Here is a 19,194-nt window from a genome sequence, read left to right on the forward strand (position 1 = left end):
CTTCTGGCATTGTCTTGTGTGTCTGACTTGGGCTTCTCTAGGCTAACTACCCCTTGTGGCAGCCAGCTGCTCTAAAACCCATTTTGGCAAAAGGAGGTGGGAATTCTGCACAAATTCTGCTTTGTGCTATTGCACAGAATTCCCTCAGGAGTAATTCAGTGGAGGAGAGGCAGGGGAGAGTTTGCTTCTAGCAATTAAAAGAAACAGAGAAAAGTGGGTAGAAATATATGCACAGCGATACCCAGCTGCTTTATTGCACTTCCTCTATGGCAGGGACAAGTTCTGTACTCCCTTCTCTTTTACTAATTCAAGGTCTCTACTGTGCTGGGAGAGACCCACCTTCACAATGTTTGCTACTCTAACACTAAAGCTATGTCTACACCGCAACATTATAATTTGAAATATGCTAGTTCAGAAGAGATTTTCCAGAATAGCTTATTGTGAAATAATGCTGCTGCATACAAAATGCGTTTCAAAATAGCATGTTCACACCCAACAGAGCTAATTTCAAAATAGAGCCATTGGATGCACTATGGCTTATTTTGAAATAGGCTCTATTCCCTGTCTAAATAGCCCCCATTTTGAAATAGGTGCTATTCCTCATTCAATGAGATTTACCTATTTCAAAATAAGCAGTATGCTATTTTGAAATTATTTCAAAGTAGTGGTTGTGTAGGCACTAGCAAAATTATTTCAAAAGAGTGGCCACTATTTCTAAATAACTGCTGTGTACGTCTCCACCCCAAGGGAATATTTTCATCTCCCTGAAAAAAACGTAGCTGGTAATTTTACCCTGTGCTCACTGCTTCCTTTAACCAGTTCTCCAGTGGTCAGGATCCTAGCCAATGTGTACAGTTGATTTTTTCAGATGAATTGGGAAATGCTCATAAGATGCATTGGATGAAGTGCGTCTTTACCCACGAGAGCTTATGCTCCAAAATATGTTAGTCTATAAGGTGCCCCAGGACTTCTTGTTCTTGAAGATACAGATTAACACGGCTACCTCTCTGAAATGAATTAGAGGTGCCTTGAAGGGTTCTGTGCGGCGCAGAGCAGAAGGGGTGACGCTGATGGAGAAAGATGAATATTCTCAAGGAGACAGTCAGATTCTTCTACAGCTTCACAAACAACACGCATGTAGCGCCAGCGCGACTAACAACTGCATTAGGTCATGAGCTTTCCTGGGTGAAACACACTTCGCGAGCGGAGCGGAGACAGGAAGGTGAGCTCTAACCTGGACTGGACAAGCCCCTGCAGCAGTTAAGGCCAGGGCGAATAACGGCTGGTGGGAGCGAGCAAGCCCACTTTCCAGGGAAGATTATGAAGAGCAGAGGCAGCGGGATTCACCGTGCGTCAGTTAAGGCGTCTGGCTCGTGCAACGCGCCCGCCTCCGCCGTACTGCCCTCCTCCCGTATTTTACGCTCGGAGGAGGACGTGTATTTTACGCCCATCGGCGCAGCTACGATCTTGTTCTGACCTCCTGCCGTATTCCACGGTTGAAGGGGCGGTGATTGGACGGGCAGTGGCTCTTGGACTCGCACAGGCGTGTGACGTGCGGCCGCTGAGGCGCGCGCGGTTCCCGCCTGCGTTCCCTCTGCCGCGCGCTCCTGTCGGTTGGGCTATGGCGGCGCCCGGCGCTGAGGAGGACCCGTTCGGCCGCTACCGCTCGCCGCTGGTGTCGCGCTACGCCAGCCCCGAGATGGGCTTCAACTTCAGCGAGCGGAAGAAGTTCGGCACGTGGCGGCGACTCTGGCTCTACCTGGCCCAGGCGGAGAAGGTACCGGCGGGACCGAGCCGGGGCGTGCGACCTCTGCCTGGCACAGTGGGGGGCTCCCCGAGCCCAGCCGCACTGCTGGGAGTGTGGAGGTAGCTGTCAGCGCCCCCCCCCCCCCCGCACACTCCTGCGAAGGGTGCGCCTCCCTGTTTGGGGGCGGGGGTGAAACTGAGGCACGTGGCGGTTCCGGGCGAGGGTGGACGGTGAGAGCCGGTGCAGATGCACCGGCGCGGCTGACTGCTGCTTGCAGGACCTTGCAGCCGGCGGCGGGCTCCTGGCCAGCGGCGCGGTTCTGCGGCAGTGGGGTCGGAGCTCTCTGAGTGGGCGCCGGGAAGAAACCCAGGCACGCTGCTAACGGTGTGTGTGCGCGCGCTCCGCCCGGGCATTGGAGCCGCATGACAGGCGAGGAGGGGTGTGATTAAGGACGAGGGACTAGCCTGCGGGCTGGGAGACTGGCTGTCCCTGGCAGGTGGGGTGCTAACCTCCTCGCTGGTTATGGCGAGAGGGGGAAACGGGAGCCCAGCCTGAGCAAAAGGCACTGCAAGGGAGTCACTGTCCCATTGGGAATGGTGCGAGGAGAGATGATAGTCTTTGATTCCCACAGGTGGTTTTCCTCACCTTCAGGCAAGTTTCTAGCGAGCTTTGGTTGTGCAAAAAGTCATGCAATGGCTAAAGTTCTGATTCTTCTTTGTCCTGATAAATTACAGAGATAGTGGAAGAAGTTAAGGTAGTACATCCCCGCCAACTAAAACCTGAGCCTGATCCTTACACTCCTTAATTCTTTGGCTCTGCAAGGTTCAGTTGTGCTGCTAAGGCAATTTGCAAATTGAGGAGGGGGAGAAATGGATTTGTGCCTTATTTTGTATCTTTATGCTTTATAATGAAGCTAAAAGTTTTTTTTTCTGGTATTTTTCAGTAGAGATTGAGACTCAGAGAGTCTGTGATAAGTGAAGAGCTAGTGAAGGTGATATCAGTCGAACACGTGAAAAGTGAAGAAGGGTTACTTAAGTGGTTAGTTAGAAGATTGACCTTGTAAACCCAGGGTTGTGAGTTCAGTCCCTGAGGGGGCCCTTCAAGGGTATGGGGCAGGTTGGATTATTTAAAAAAAAAAAAAAGTCAGGGATAGGTCCTGCTGTGCATGTAGGGGACAGGACTCAATGACCTCTCAAGGTCCCTTCCAGTTCTAGGAGAGATGCATATCTCCATGTTGTTTTATTTAGAACATTTAACATATTTTTTGATATCTTTAATTTTGATGACTTAACAGTTTAGTATAAAGTGTATATTTATCAAAGATGCAGCACCCGCATTTTTTCAATGTTCATGTTAGTGATCACAGTAAACCAGGGTGGATTGATTTAAATCAAGGCGATTTAAATCACTGAAGAAAAAAAAATAAATTTCCTACTGATACATCTTCACATATTCTTAAACAGTGGTGCAAATCTGATCACTAAAACATGCTAGTTTACAGTTTAGTTACAGCATTTTACAACATTTAAGTGCTTATACTTTGTGTAACTTTTTTAGATAACTTGATTTTTATTAATGTAGGAAATAGTATGTAATACTCAGCAGATGCAGCAACAGTACATTAGGAATGGTGAGAAGTAAATCACATACAAACACAGTAGTGCATATATTTTATTAAATTAAATCCTAAATGTTACATTAATGTTTCACACTGGCAACTGCAGCAGTCTCCCAAGTTGCTGGCTGATGGCATTTCTTACGTTCCTTTTTTTTAACATTTTTTTTTTTTCTCTAACTGACAAGTCCTCAGGAAACTAAATTTATGGTGTTGAAACTTCTGCAACTAGCTTTCATCTTCCCCATTCCTACTATCATGTTGATTCATGGACTGAAACAGAAATACAAGTTTTCCTGCTTTTTCTACTCCCAGATGATTTCTTAGATTTGTGTGAAAAATACCAAATGATGAAAATACTCTGTGCCTGCAGAAGAAGCTACTGCTGTGAGAAGTTGTCTTTGCAACTGAAGGAACTCTGTTTCAAGGAGCCTGGCTAATGAATGCCACTAATTCAGGGGAATGGCTTTGTTCTGAACATCATTGGTAAACATGTACTGATTATACAGCTTCACTTCAGTCCTAAAATTTCTTATGAGTGGCATAACTAAGGAGTGCTTATGAGATGCCCACGCCATGGCCCCAGTTGTCTTCAGGAGTTTGGTATCTACCTTTTTATCTGGGGTTAAGAATGTGCACAAGATCCGTTCACTTCTTTACTGCCTGTAGTTTATCTTTGTGGTGAGGTATGTCTTTTGTCAGCGTCTCTTGAATTGCCTTCCAAATTTCAAATAGCATCAGCAATTCATCAGTACCTTCTCTGACATTTGCTTAAGGCTGTGGATAATAGGTTTCAGTATACTGAGTATGTCCTACTTCCATCTATTTAATTGTGATTTTCTTCAAAAAGTTTTATGAGAATAGGACAATTTCTAATAAATTGTTGTAAACAGTCAGCCACATAATTCAATCTAACATCTTGACGGAGAATTAGTGTGGATCCTCCTGCTCTCTTCAGTGAAGCTGCACCAAAATGGTTGTTATGGAACTCTTTTGAGACTTCAAAATTTTTTTTATTCCTGGAGAAAACATTTAAGTCCAGTGTTTTCTTTCTAGGAAAAAAAAGGTGCTGGAACTCCCTGCAGCCACAAACCCCTTCCCCCTACCCTGCAGGCTTAACCCCTAGCAGCCCCAGACCACCCCCAGGTGGCTTAAACCCCCTCCCCGCAGCCCGAAACTGCATCCCTCCCATCACCAGGCATTTTAACCAGCCCCCCACCCCCTGCCTGCAGCCACAAACTATCCCCCCAACCCAGGATTCCATGAGTCATTTTACCCAGGCCAGGAGCTCTGCATGCTGCTGTCCCTTGCTGCTCCTTCTCTGGGCCATCTGCTCTTCACCATGGCTGCACAGCTTCCCCCAACCCTCCAGCTCCCCCCACGTAGAGTGTGTCAGGGGCAGATCCCAGCACCCTGCCGTGTTGAAAGGACTCAGTTTAATTGGTTTAATGGCCATTAAGCCTATTATGTTGGGTCCTCTTTCAGGGTAGCAGGCAGGGAGGCAGAAGAGAGCAGGAGCCCCAAAGACACTTTAAAGAGCCATATGCAGTTCTGAGCTGCATGGTCGCCTTCCAAATCAGCAGCCCCAGAAAAAAAGGTGCCAGAACGCTAGTCTGTGGCATTCCAGCAGAAAAAAAAGCCCTGCTTAAGTCTTTGGCTAAAAGATGTATTAAATTGGCACTGCTGCCTGTTATTACAAAGCATCCTGCTGTTTCTTTTTCTAAGTATCTGCTCATGTTTGTCTGTGACAAAACTGCACATGTGACAGTTGAATTTTTGTTCACAGTTTTACAGCTTTCACTGACACTCCTTTTAAATAGTCTGTTGTGTGGGCATTTCCCAATGTATCTATTTTGTATGAAAGATCTGTAACCCCATATTCTGTTGTCAGACAGGCACATGTTACTGGGTCATTGTGTACTTTGGTCCACCCATCAACACTTAAAAATGTCAAATTTCCCCAAATGATCCAAGTGGCTGCAGGTAGACCATCTAAGTCTCTTACACTTAAATGTGATCCTGAAACAATGATTTTGAATAGTCTTTCTCAGTTCTTCTCGCTCTATTATTCAGTTAATCATTTACCTATTTTTTTTAATTTAAAAAAAAAAGCAAGGATTCAGATCTGATTCCAAGTAACCAAGAAAGGTAAAGGTGTGTATATATATATATACTTACCAGAAGATTGACCCAGTGAGGGTTGATCTTCCAGGGTTCAATTTTGTGCACTTAGTGGGGCATGCAAAATTGAACTATCAAGGTTTGACAGTTGATGCCTGTGCTCATTATTGCGAGGAGTAAGAGAGGTTGATGGGAGAATTTCTTCCATCAGCCTCCCTCAATGAGGATGGCCAGATAAGTCCATCCTGGATACGATATTCTAGCTACATGAGTGTCGTATCTGGAATTGCATATCTAGGATCAACTTTCACGTCTAGTGTAGACCTGGCCTAAGACAGACTGCACTTAAAGTGCATATAGTTTTGGAGTAAACCCCATTGAACTCATTAGCACTTTTGTTTTTTGAAAAAACAAATATTGGGGTTCCCTTTGGAAAGCTGCATGAAGCTGAAACAAAACAGAAAATAGACTTAGGCTATCATCATTGTGATCTGTGAACATGATGTTCCAAAACAGGGGGAATACATTTAGTTATGTAGTGTAATATAAAGTAGGAAAATGGTAGGAATTTCTCTTACTGCATCTTTCTGTACTGTATAGTTGGGTGATAGATTGCTTATCTTTATGCTTTCTTTAATTAGCTAACTAGGTTTAGAATCTAAGCTAAACTTTTATTTAGTAAATAAGTGCAACATTCGATATAGCAAACAGCTTGGGAATTTACTTGTTAAATCACACTTACAATAAAAGACACTTGAAGAATGGTGCATTGCAAAATGAATTATTTGTTACTGAGCAGTTGATCTACATTGTTCTCCAGACGCACATTTTCATCTACATCATTTTCTACCAATAAGCAATTTTCCTTACGATGTTTCATTTTTTCAACTAGGCCCTGCATCTTCTTTTTTGCACTTGATACATTTTCCTTTTTCACCCAGGGAACACATTTCCTCAAAATATTCACAGCCATTTACATTTGTGTGCGACGCGCCCCCCTTCCCTCCTCTACAGGTGCCACACAGGCTAGGGTCTTTTCCATGCTCAGCTACATCAGCCCCAACTCAATAAAAGGATGTGCCTGCTGTTTGGTGCTCACCATGCTGCCAGTCATGCGTTTAGGGTTCCAAGGGCGGGGAAGTATATTTGGTGCTTTGCTGTTGCCGTGGGGAAGTCTCCCCCAGTGGCTAAGGTACTCAGGGCTTTGGTGTTCCCATGGGGAAGGACCACTTCATCTGGCCCCCCCAATGAACCCCACCCCCTTCAACCATACCAGGGCTTGCTGGTTCTGGGGAAAAGTCTCCCCCACAGCTAAGATTTATAAGGCCTTGGCTGCCGCTGGGAAGAGTCTCCCCTGGTGGTTAAGAAATTCAGGGTTTTGCTGTTGCTGTGGGGAAGGACCACCTCAACTCCCTCCCCCACCCCACTGAACTCTCCCTTTACCATACTGGCTCTTGCTGCTGCTTGGCGGGGCAATCTCCCTGGTGGCTAAGATATGGGCTTTGGTGCCACTGGGGAAAAGCCCATAATGGGGTTTGCTGCCACCAGGTGGGGAAGTCTCTGAGGTGGCAGAGCTGATTCTCCACGAAGGGACCATATCAACTGGGCCCTCAGTGCTTGCCGCCGCTACCCCTGCTCCCTGGTCAGTGAGATTTGGGGCACCCACCATCACCTTATAATACCTACAGTGACATGCTTTATGTGTTGTTCTGGTTTGTTCTAATGATCCCAGCTGAGAAGACGGTCGTTGCACAGAAGCCTTACAGTGCACTGGAAAGCCAAAGACTCTCCCCATCAGAAATGTAATGAGGGGGAAAAACAAAAATTCTTTTTTCCTACACTTTTCTATCCTCTTTCTTCTCACTTTGAAAACATGCAGTGACAGGAGGTGGGACACTCGCTGGTTGCCAGTTGAGAATATCGTCGCTGCACTTCTGTCGGCAATGTAATGTGGGGGGGGGGAAATAAAAAAATTTTTTTTTCCTAGACTTTTCTATCCTCTTTCTTCTAACTTGCAGGATCACTGCATTATTTCCAGGGATCAGCATGTTTTTGGGGATGGGGAAGTGAATGAGGAAAATGCCATATGGGAAGATAATGTCAAGACCAGCGAGCATACCCACAATGCTACAGGGATGAGGGAACTGTGGGATAACTTCCCACAATGCACTACTGCAGCAGTCGATGTTAGCCAGTTTGCGTGTGGCAGCAATGACTCAACTTTATGAGGAGCACGTGGGAAGTGAGGATGGTCAAATTTGAATTTATAAATTCCAGAATTACAAATCAATATTAATAAATTCAAATTCATCTCATACTGTAGATGCAGCCTCTGTTTTTAAGATAGCATCTTAACTAACTCTGTCATGCTTCGTTCAGGTCCACCATCCCTGAAGCACAGAACAAAAACAATTTTATGCAGCTTGTGTCTTTCTTTTCACACTAATTTAGTCTGCTGAGAAACAGAAATTGAAAGCCCAGAACTTTCAAGAAGCAAGAGTTGGTAGTAAGGCTGGACAGATGAGTGTAGGGGTCAGAAACCAAAATAACAAGAACAGCTGTTTTTTGAAAATCTGCAAAAAACTCGATAATTCAAGAGCTGCAATGCATGTGAATAAGACTTTATTAGCAACACAAAACACAGCTACATTATCATATCTCACAATGCACTGCACATAATTAAGGGGGAGCTATCCAACATTTGGCTATTATATATTGTTTGCTATTTAGATATGAGTTGTTCATTGTTGGACTTTTAGACGTTCATCATTTATTGAAAATAATTAGGAGTCTTTTTTGTTTTTACTTTGCAAGGATAGTGTTGGGAGCCACAGAGAAGTCCTTAAAAAGCTGCATGCAGCTCTTAAGCTACAGGTCGCAGACCCCTGGGCTAGAGCCGTTAATTCATTTTTTATGAGACAGTAGGGCTATGTCTAGGCAGGCCCCCAACTTCGAAGGGGGCATGGTAATTAGAATGTTGGGAGATTACTAATAAAGTGCTGTGGTGGATATGCGGCACTTCATTAGGCTAAATCTTCCTCGCGGCAACTTCCTTAAAACTTTGAGGAGTAAAGGGACTTCGAAGAGTGTGGGCACTTCGAAGTACCCGTGGCTACACGCAAGCCAGCACTTTGACGTTTTACACTTTGAAGTTGCTGTGGAGGAGATTTAGCCTAATGAAGTGCTGCATATGCACCACAGCACTTTATTAGTAATCTCCCAATACCCTAATAACCATGCCCCCTTGGAAGTTGGGAACTTGTCTAAACACAGCCTAAGAGTAGGTGTAGCATGTTTCTGATGAGTTTTAATTGCAACTTATTCTTCTTCAAGTGACTGCTCCTGTGTATTCCAATATGGTTGTTGCAAGATTTTTCCCTGTGGCAACATTGCCTATAGATACACCTGCCAACCCCACCCCTGCTCAGTTCTTTCTTCCCACCTAGTGACATTTGTAGGCGCTTCCACCACTGCTTCGCAGTTGGTTGCTTGCCCTAGTTAGCAGTGTTTGTTAATGAGTTGATTGCTGTGTACTAGCTGTTAGTCTGTTCATTTAATGGTGCCCGAGGGCATGCAGTGGCCCCAGCGTTTCAAGCAGTGCGAGAGATGTAGGAGGCCCATATCAAAAGGTGACCCACACTCCATTTGCCCTATGTGCCTAGGGGAGAGTCACCTGCCGGACAAGTATTCTACTTGCAGATCATTGAAACCTAGGATAAGAAAGAAATAAATCAGAGACTGATGCTGATATTTATCAAATCAGCTCTTCAATCGCAAGAGCTGACTTCGTCTTTGTCAGTTCAGAGTGCTCCAGCTGAGGTGTGCAGCACCTCAGCACCTAGGTCAGACAAGGAGCTTAGGCACCATTCCCTGGCACCCAACACTGCCCCCTGGCACTAGTCACTCTCCCCAGTTCAAGTCAGGCAGCAGTGGAATCAGTGGCACTGGTGATTGTGGAGGACTTAGACCTTCCCTCCATGATGCATACCTTTTGAGGCTACCAGGGAACTGTTGAACCGATGCATTGTCTGGTCCACCCAGCACAGTCCCAAGCCTCCAATAGTCTTGCCTCTGACGATGTGCCGACCTACTCCGGGTCCCGTGGGTGCGCGTGGGGTGTGATACAGCGGGGGGAGTCGGGTGGCCCAGGACCAACCACCCCACCTTTATAGCAGCCTGATATAGTGTAGCAGCAATATGTGATTCAGTGTATTCACTTTAAAACCTAGGTTTCCACAGTATTATGAGTACCAGAAACAATAACACTCCGATTGTGAACACCACAATGCCCTGTGGCTGTTCTAAGTCCCAATAATTCTCTATACAGACCCAGCTAGACCAGCTAGTGGTATTTACCAATAGTGATTTATTCATTTATTTGTAACTACAATTACTTAACACTTGTTATATATATACAGCGGCCCTTCAAGTCAGAGATACGGCTTGGTTGGGACCTTTCGTGGTGGTGACGTCCGGGTGATCAGGCCGGGGTCTGCTGTCTGGACTGGAAGTTGCTAGCCTCCGCCTTGTGTCCAGGAGCCCACACCCTTATTCCTGTTAAATTACCTTTTATACTGTTTCTTACTTGGGGGTTCGATACCTGGCCAATTAAAGCGTTTGTTACCTAATTTGGGCTTTCTATCCTCCCGGCCTGTTAGAACATGTTACAAGATTTCCTCTGTCCTTGGTCTTTTTCTGAACCTCCCCTGAGACCCTCTGATGTTGTACAACCAAGATGTTCTCTTTGGGGGGCTTCCAGCTACTAGCCCCAGCTGTTCTCTTTGGGGGCTTACTATCTGCTTGTCAGGATGTTCTCTTTGGGGACTCTCCAACTACTTGTCAACTTTCTGATTTCTTTCTCCTGGCCTGACTTCAGACCTTCCCGCTGCTGTATGATAGCATTCCAAGATGGAGTGTATGGTCATTCTGCCTTGCGAGTGAGGCCCGGCCACCAGGTGCTCGTGCTCCCACAGCCTCCAGAACCACTCTGTCTTCCACTACTGGCCTAGGGTGCAGGCACCAGCACCACTTCCTGCTTCAGTACCAGTGTACATGCAGATGGCACTGACTCTGGCACTGGCTGCGGTACCAGTATCAAACATGGCACTGTTATTGATGATGGCACTGCCATTCCTTCAGGCCTCAGCACTGGTACGACTTCTCCCACAGGCCCTGGCACCAGTATGGACAGCATCAGGGCAGTCTGTCCCCCCACACTGCAAACTTTGTGACACTGCCACCAGCACCACATGTGGTCGGGATGCCAGCAGGACCAGAGGTCCTTCCTGCAGCACAGGGGTTGAGTGTGTCATACTCCTCATCAGACCTGTTGGCTCCTACCTGGGGCAAGTCGCAGGCCGTGGTGTTCCAGAGTAGATCTGTGAGGTACTGCTCATGGGCACCATCCAGCACTGTTCCAGTTTGGTCTGCTTCAGACTATAACTCTTATCCAAATCCAGGCACCACTGCTGTCATCAGGAGCCTGTTGTTGTGCATTCAAGGCTTTAGAGTCAAGAGGAACCAGTAGACACCAGGGATAAACTCTACTTTAGCTTTTATTGATACCTAAAACAGTACAGGCAAGTAATGCAGAGTTATGTAGATCTATTTCAATATGGAGGATAAATGACACTGATAAGATAGTGATGCCCACACACTGCACAATTCACAAGGTACTTTTAGCAATATGAATGTACATAAACTTGGTTTTATAAATTATATACAGTTCTACTGTTAAGAAACTTACAATTGGCAGATGGAAGGTCAGGGCCTCTTTTCTTTCCCGTGATGTCCACAATGTCTTTGCTGGTGAGAACTGGTTGTGGCTCCTGGTTACAAGTGAGAAAACGAGATTACCTTACCCTACCCCTTCCACTGATTTATTTTGCACCTATATTTATACTTGATTTAGTTGCTCTGATATCTACCAATCAGAATCTTGCAATACTGTTGTACTTTATTGACAGTTCTATGGTTACATCTGGACTTTTCTGCTTATCAAAATGGAATGCACCAGGCTACTCCCCTTGTATCTTAAGGAAGATGGATGATTGCTCAAAATATTCCTGCCTCTGACCATTTCTCCCTTCACATCCCCCAGCCTTGCCTGCATGCCATGCACTGGGCTTTAGACAGGCCTGAGTTTGGTTCAGTCAGATATCTGTACACTGAACAGGAGAAACTTGGCAGACATTATTGTGGTCAAGATGGGATTGCCCACACTCTGCTACAGAGCCTCCCCTGGTCCCAGTGCAGACCTGGTCCTCTTAATGGACCAGGTGCAAGGCCAGGGTACCCCCTCTTGGACCCCATCTCTGGCACCCTGGGGGTGGGAGGCCCCTTCAGCAGCTGTGGGGACATCAGCCCCAAAGCCCATCAAGCAGTCCACCTCTTCATCTGTCCCTCCACAGAGGTAACCCAGCCCCCTGTGCCACCCCAGGTGGGTCATATGAAGGAAGGGGAACTGGAAGGGCAGGATGGTACTCCTCCACTACTGGCGTGTCAGTCCTTCCCAGACAATGCAGTGGTGAGCACATCCCTCTTTCCTACTTCTATGGGCAACAAGGCCCACCAGGACCTGCTCCACAGGGTGGTCCAGGGCCTTAATTTTTCTGTAGAGAAAGTGGTGGAGGAAGTGGACCCTATAGTGAATGTGTTATCTTCCAAGGGTCCTGCATGGCTAGCCCTGATGCTCATTAAGACTATTATGACTTCGACAAAGTTTCTGTAGCAACCTCCCCTCCCACCCCAACAGCTGAGGGGCTTGAGAGGTGATACTTTATGCCTCAGCAAGGGTATGAACACCTGTATACCCAGGAGCACTTGTGATAGATGTTGTCAGCCACTGGGAACGGCAGGGACAGCCAGGGCCCAGTCTGAAAAATAAGGAGGCTACAACACTTTCTTATTTGGAAAAAAGGTTTATTTCAGAGGCTGTTTACAACTCTGGGTCTCTGAGCAGCAGAGTCTGCTCAGCAGGTACGCCTTTTCATTCCTGGGCAGCCCTGGCCTGATTCTAGGATAGGCCATCGATGCACAAGAAAACTAACTTTGCAGCTGTTTTTCAGGAGGGCCACACTGTGTTGGTCATGGCAGTGCAGGCTATGTTAGACTTAGTTGACTTGGTGGCCAGCGCTGAGGTCACGGGCATTGCCATGTGGCAGGAGGTATAGCTACAGGTGTCGGGGCTGCCAGCAGAGGGTCACACACCATACAGGACCGACCCTTTGAGCAAGGGCCATTTGTTGAGAAAACAGACACCCTCTGGCCCACCAGTACAGGCATGCGTGGCCTTACCAGCTCCCGCATCCTGAGGTTCCAGCAGGCCTAGGGTTTGGTTCCCAAGCCACAGGGACAGGCAAAGATCCTCCCCCTTTTCCCTGTTCCAGCTTCCATCTACACAGAAACGGGGGCCAGAACCCCACTTTTGAGGTTGTTCTCCAGGAGTGGAGCACTAGTGGACCTTTCAGATCCTTCCTTGCAGCGTACCAGCCACTTTTGCCATTTCTACTAAGCTTGGTAGCTCAGATCACTTCATACTGCCGAGTTTTCAGCATGGTAGAATGGGATGCTCTATCCAATTCCATTCCCCCCCTTACTCTCAGCCCCCTTTCCAATCCTTCTTCAGGGACCTCTCTCAGGAGGAGCTTCTCGTTCAGGAGGTTCAGTCCCCGCTGTTTCTAGGAGCTGTGTAGGAAGTGCTCGGGGGTTGGGGTTTCTCCTCTCATTATGTTCTCATCCCCATGGCCAAAGGGAGCTTCCAGCCCATTATGGACCTCAAGAAGCTCAACTAGTTTATAAAAGGATTCAGATTCTGTATGGTGTCCCTGGCCTCTATTATCTCAGCTCTGGATCTGGGTGACTGGTTCACTGCTTGTGACCTACAGGATGCTTATTTTCGTATCTTGACTGTCCCTATCCACCTCAGGTTTCTCAGGTTTGTGGTAATGGGTCTCCACTACCAATTCATGGCACTGCTGTTTGGCCTGGCCACAGCCCCCCAGGTCTTCATGGAGATTGTGGTGGCCACCTGGCTCCACAGGGGAGGCATCCAGGTTTTTCCATACCTAGTCAACTGGCTCATAAAGAGCCATTCTCAGGAGCTAGTTCTGCAGCAAGTCCAGTTCATCCTGAAAACCCTCAAGGCTCTGGGTCTCATACTAAAGTGCCCAAATCTAGTGTGTCCCCCACCCAAAGGATAGTGTTCATCAGGGCCCTTGTTGGACTTGAGAGTGGCATGAGCCTCACTCCCTGTGACTGATTTCTGAGCCTGGTTGACGTTATCCTGACCTTGAAGTGCAGCCTAGTGACCAAGGTCAGACATTACATGAGATGGTTGAGAAACATGGCGTCTTGCACATACGTGCTCAGGCATGCTTGCCTCAGTCACCTGCAGGTGTGGCTGGTGTTCATAGTCTATCCACTCGGGGACCATATAGACATGGTATTTGTACTAAATACCACAGCTTTGGGGTCGCTAGACTGGTGGTTGCAGGAATGGTTGATGAGTGAGGTGGTACTCTTCCCCTAGACTCAGCCCTAACTGATCCTGGTGATGGATGCCCCAGACACCGGGTGGGGCATACATGGGGTGGTTTTGGACCCTAGAGTTGTAATTGGAGTTCAGCCTGTCGCTCCACATCAATGTTAGGGAGCTATGGGCAGTACACCTAGCATACCAAGTGTTTGTATCACATTTCTGTAGCCAGTCAGTACTAGGCCTTACAACACAACAGCCATGTTCTACAAGTGGCAAAGAGGGACCCGGTTGTCGCCTCTGCGCCAGGAGGCAGTATGTCTGTAGGACTTCTGCATAGAGCGAAACATTCTTATTCAGGCATCATACCTGCTGGGGGTGCAGAAAGCCTCAACTGGTCCATTTGGTTTCAGGAGTGGGGATACCCCAGGGTGGAAGCTACAACAGGAAGTGCCTCCAGTTTTGTTTGTTTCGGGGCCATGCCAGGGGGTCCTTCTCAGATGACTTCCATGTAGCATGCTTGGGGCAGCTCCTGTATACATTTCCCCTGTTGCCTCTCATACCCAGGGTCTTCTCCAAGATCCACCAAGATGGGGCAGAGGTGATCCTCATAGTCCCAGGTTAGCCCAGGTGGGTTTGGCACACCACTCTCCTAGATTTTTTTGACACCCAGTGTCATGACTCTTCCCCTGTTGCCTGATTTCCTGATGCAGGACATGGCTCATTGAGGGACCCAAATCTCAATTTCCTACATCTCACAATATGGAGACTCCATGGCTGAATCATGTGGAGCTCCAGTGGTCGGAGGCAGTGCAGGAGGTGTTAATGGGCAGTCATAAGCTGTCCAATAGGACTGCCTGTATGGTCAAATGGAGGCAGTTTTCTTTGTAATGTGCCGCTGGCGAGTTTCCTGGTGTTGTGCCCTAAACCTCATGCCTTGGTTCAGGACAGGCTACTCCACTCCCTGGATGTGAGAAGGGACCTTGCCTGCTATATTGGCAGGACTAAGCTGCTCTGCAAGTACCCCCCAAGCTTCTTGTCTTTTGCAGACTGCATGAAGAGCACGCCTGTTACTTTCCAGCACTCGTCATCTGGATCAGGTTGTGTATCAGGATCTTTTATGAGCTGCTCAGGTCCCACCCATCACAGTACTCTTGATGAGAGCCCAGTCCTTCTTGTTGAAATTCCTGGTGCATGTGCCAGTCTTGGACATCCGCAGGACAGCGACATGGTCATTAGTATATACCTTCACCTTGCACTATGCCCTATTAGAGCAGGCCTGGGGGGATGTTGGGTTTGACAGGGTGGTCCTGCTGTCAGCTACCAGATAGAGGCAAGATCTTCCCCACATCCAGGACATGTTGTGGTAAGTTGCATATCGCAATGCACAGGAGGAATCACTCGAAGAAGAAAAAACAATTTCTCATCTTGAAACTTTTTCTTCAAGATATGTTGCTTCTGTCCATTCTGGACCCCCACTGCCTCTCCTCTGCTGGATCATCTAGCAAGAAGGAATTGAACAGCAGCTGTGTCAGCAGTTGTCGTTATTGGCAATGTCAACAGCATTGCTGCCAGGGGTGCTACAGCTGACGCAACTAGTACTGCTGTGGAAAAATCTTCCAACAACTGTACACACAGTGTGTGCACGTGATGGAGTGGACAGGAGCAACACATCTCGGAAAAACAAAAGTTACAAGGCAACTCCTTATTTAAATGAGAAATTAAGTATTTTATTTGTTTGTTTGTTTTAATAAAAATCCTCCTTGATGATAAACCCAATTTTTTCCTTTTATTTATTTATTTATTTATTTATTTACTTTTAAATCCATGTTGCAGTAAACATCCTTGAAACCTCCCCAGGGATTTTATGCAAAACTGGGGAGACCTGATTAAACATTCTTGATGTTTTTAAGGTAAGCAGAGACGAACATAAGCAAAAAACCCATCTTTCAGGCAACCTTTATACATGTTTGGGGAAAAAAAAAAAAGTAAATAAGTTGTAAGCCCAGCTTCATATGTAGTTCCGTGTGGGTCATCTGTAGTACAGCATGGTGCTTTTTCAGAAACGAGGTTACCGACCATGTTACAACTTCTTGTATTACATATACTCCTACTGAACTTTCCATTACTCTGTGCAATTTGTTTCATAAAGCCGCTGTAATTAGTTCTTATGTAAAGTCTTCTGAACCCTTTTTCTGTTAGTGAGTTGCTTGCATGCCAGGGGACTTGGCTGACCTGGAGTATTCTGTTTCAAGTGTCCTTACCTTACTGTAAAGCTGTGCTCACAATACTCCTGCTAATGCACCCCATAATATTTGCTATTTTTTGCAGTAGTGTTACACAGGCTCATTTAACTTGTGGTCTGTTGTTACTGAACCTCACTTGCTGGGCCTGTGAGCCATAGGCTCCCCATCCCTGTTTTAGAGGAGTTTATAATATTTTGCATTAGAGGTTTCTGTTCAAAACATAGCAGAAATCTGAATCCCCACATCACCTTGTAAAATAGGGAATTGTTATCACCATTTTTACTGTTTGAGAATGCAGTGGATTATATGGCTTGCCCAAGACCAGAAAGCACATTGATAACAGAGCTGGAATGACCTCTGATGACACCCAAACACCATGATTATGGGTTTCCCTTGTCTTCCTTTCTCTCTGTCAGCTTTCCCATTTGCTTCTGCCTTCTCAAAATAGATAGATATTTCCAGTGACTAAAACTTGTGGCCTGTGATATCTTGAGTACACTGGCCCCACTGAGAGGAGAGAGACTGTTATTTTTATCCACGTGTTCGCATTCCTGAGGAGTTACAGCCTTATGATGTCAGCCTGGGAAGGGGAGTCGAACTCACTCAGTACTTACTAGCTTTGTCATTGGTCAATCACAGAGTGTTAGACACAATGACAAGCGATTTTCTTTGTACTCAATCTTGGAGATGTGCAGAATTTTTAATTAGGTGCCAATATCAGGAGACAACTGATGGGGAAGTGAAATGTGGAAACACTGTATTGCAGTAAATTTGGTTACTAAGAAGATACAGCCAGGAACCATAGCTCTTTAAGAGATTAGAGGTGTGTGTGCTGGTTAATGTGCTAGATATGTCCACATTATACATGTGAGACATTTGAAAACTACTATGAACAAAGGACTTGCTATAACTGGCTCAAACCAGAAATCCATCTAGTCCAATATTTTTTTTACTCTGACAGTGGCCAATGCTAGCTATTTCAGAGGAAGGTGCAAGAAAGATATTAGTAGGCAGTTAAGAGAATGTCTCTGAGAGCAGGTTATCCCATAGCTTCCAGTAGTTAAAAGGTGGCATAGGACTCAAGCATGAGAGTTTATATCCCTTTGGAGCTAGCTATTTTTGTAACTGTGTTCATGTTTTGTATTACAGTAGCTCTGCGAGCTGCACCAGAGATCAGAGCTCCAGGCTGTGCACCAGATGGTGGCAAGATGCAGTGAGATAGTTACCCGTGATGCTCTATACTCTGCATACATACGTGTGCTCCTGATTAAGATGCACAGAACTGACAAAAGAATCTTAGTGTGCACAAGCAGTGTAACATAAAACTGTATGCCATTGTAACTTAGTTGTCATTTTGTAGAAGAGGCGTGATCTAAGTGTGGTGTTCCTCAAACCCATGCATCCAACCAAACTAAGGGAAAAACTGCTTTCCACAGAGGCAGGTCACAGGGTTTCTCCAAAACCTAAGGTTAGTAACTCAGGACAGCTACTTCTATCTGTATGTACTCACTTCAAAAATTCTCCACAGTCCTGTTCATCTCAGCCCTCAAGGAGACAGCAGAATTAGAGGGATTGAGAGATGGAGCATGAAAAACCTCTTCTGAGGAGAGACAAAAACATGCACTGTATTATTTAGGAAGAGATACCAAGGGTATAAACTAGTGAATGGTGTAGAGAAGGGACAGGAGAACTTTCTATACAGCCTTTACTATAACAGTGAAAAGATGGCAAGTTAAAAATTTATGAAAGGAGATACTTACAGGCAGTGTAAAGTTAGCCATAGAACATCAACATTGAGCACTAGGGAAGATTCAAAAAAGATTCAATATTTACTGTAGCTCTGGAAGAAACCCTTTGGAAGTACTGTTTAGTTAAGGGAAACTGTCTCCTTGTCCTGAGTAACTTGCACAATTCCATATTTGTGAGATTGGCACCAAAAACATAATTGTGCAGACAAGACAGGAAAGCAGCAAAATGCCATTCGTGAGCTCAGACTGCCAGACGTACTTTTGCATAATTGAAAAATAGTTACTTACACGCATGTGCAAATACCTAGCTTTAAACCTTTAACTTTTAAATGAATGCTATCAACTTGCCAGTTAATCAGTTCTGTGGATTCTTGCTAACTCCTGCGGTTTATTACATTTTTCCATCTTAATTTTCCTCTGTTGCTGTAGGAAGGATGCACACAAGCAGGATGGAACTCTAACTGCCTAATTATACATCTTTAAACTGTAATATTCTAAGGTATTACTTGTAAAACAGCATATAAAACAACTCTTCATACAAGTGTAACTTTTTAAGTAGTCATGCCTCTAAAATGACTTCTGGGTTTTACCAAGCATCACACGCAGTAGCTGGTTGGTGTGGGGTAAGAACAATCTGCTATTCCAGTGTTATGTAAATTAAGTGTGGGTGTGTAAGAAAGTGGAGTTGTATTTTTTCACATGGAAAATGTGTGCTGCTTACCTTACTCGCCTAAGTTAGGTTATTGAACTGATTTACCCAAACTTCTGAGACATTTTAGTTTTGAACTAAGGTAAGATCTATGAAGGAAAACATTTCAGCAGAAAATGGGGTCCCCAAACTGTGGACAATTGCTGGTCTGCTGTGTTTTCCTGGCAGGTTTACATGATGGTGCTTCGCCATTTCAGCCACTACACTGTGTTAAGAGAAGCTAGAATACATTACTTTCCTGAAAGTGCTTCTCCATGCAAATAATTGTTGCTGTTGTCACAAGGATATTATGTAGCTGTGGCTTAAAGGAGAATGGTGACCAAGGGATACTAATATATAGGCTATCCTATTGATGTTTGAGGACACCCTGAACTAAATCATTTGCTACCACAGTCCCATAATGTGGCCCTTTACCTACAAGAATATCTAACTGACAGTAATCCAAGAAGAGCTATATGGGGGCAAACTGTATATTGCACCTGTCTCCATCTGGTTTGGGCCCTTTCTGTCAGAGGGAGATAACTTGTTTTTT

General features: G+C 45.7%; 1 protein-coding gene across 1 annotated transcript in view; it reads left to right on the forward strand.

The window, feature by feature from the left end:
- The first annotated feature begins 1,546 nt into the window (after positions 1–1,546).
- The window catches only part of ADSL (adenylosuccinate lyase), a 58,320-nt gene continuing 40,672 nt past the window's right edge, over positions 1,547–19,194 (forward strand). Inside the window, exon 1 of the mRNA XM_075009526.1 lies at positions 1,547–1,777. Within this exon, the coding sequence (XP_074865627.1) occupies positions 1,622–1,777 (156 nt within the window). The 5' untranslated portion in view covers positions 1,547–1,621. The remainder of the gene's footprint in view (positions 1,778–19,194) is intronic.

This window comes from Carettochelys insculpta, chromosome 1, assembly GCF_033958435.1.
Source record: "Carettochelys insculpta isolate YL-2023 chromosome 1, ASM3395843v1, whole genome shotgun sequence".
NCBI lineage: Eukaryota > Metazoa > Chordata > Testudines > Carettochelyidae > Carettochelys > Carettochelys insculpta.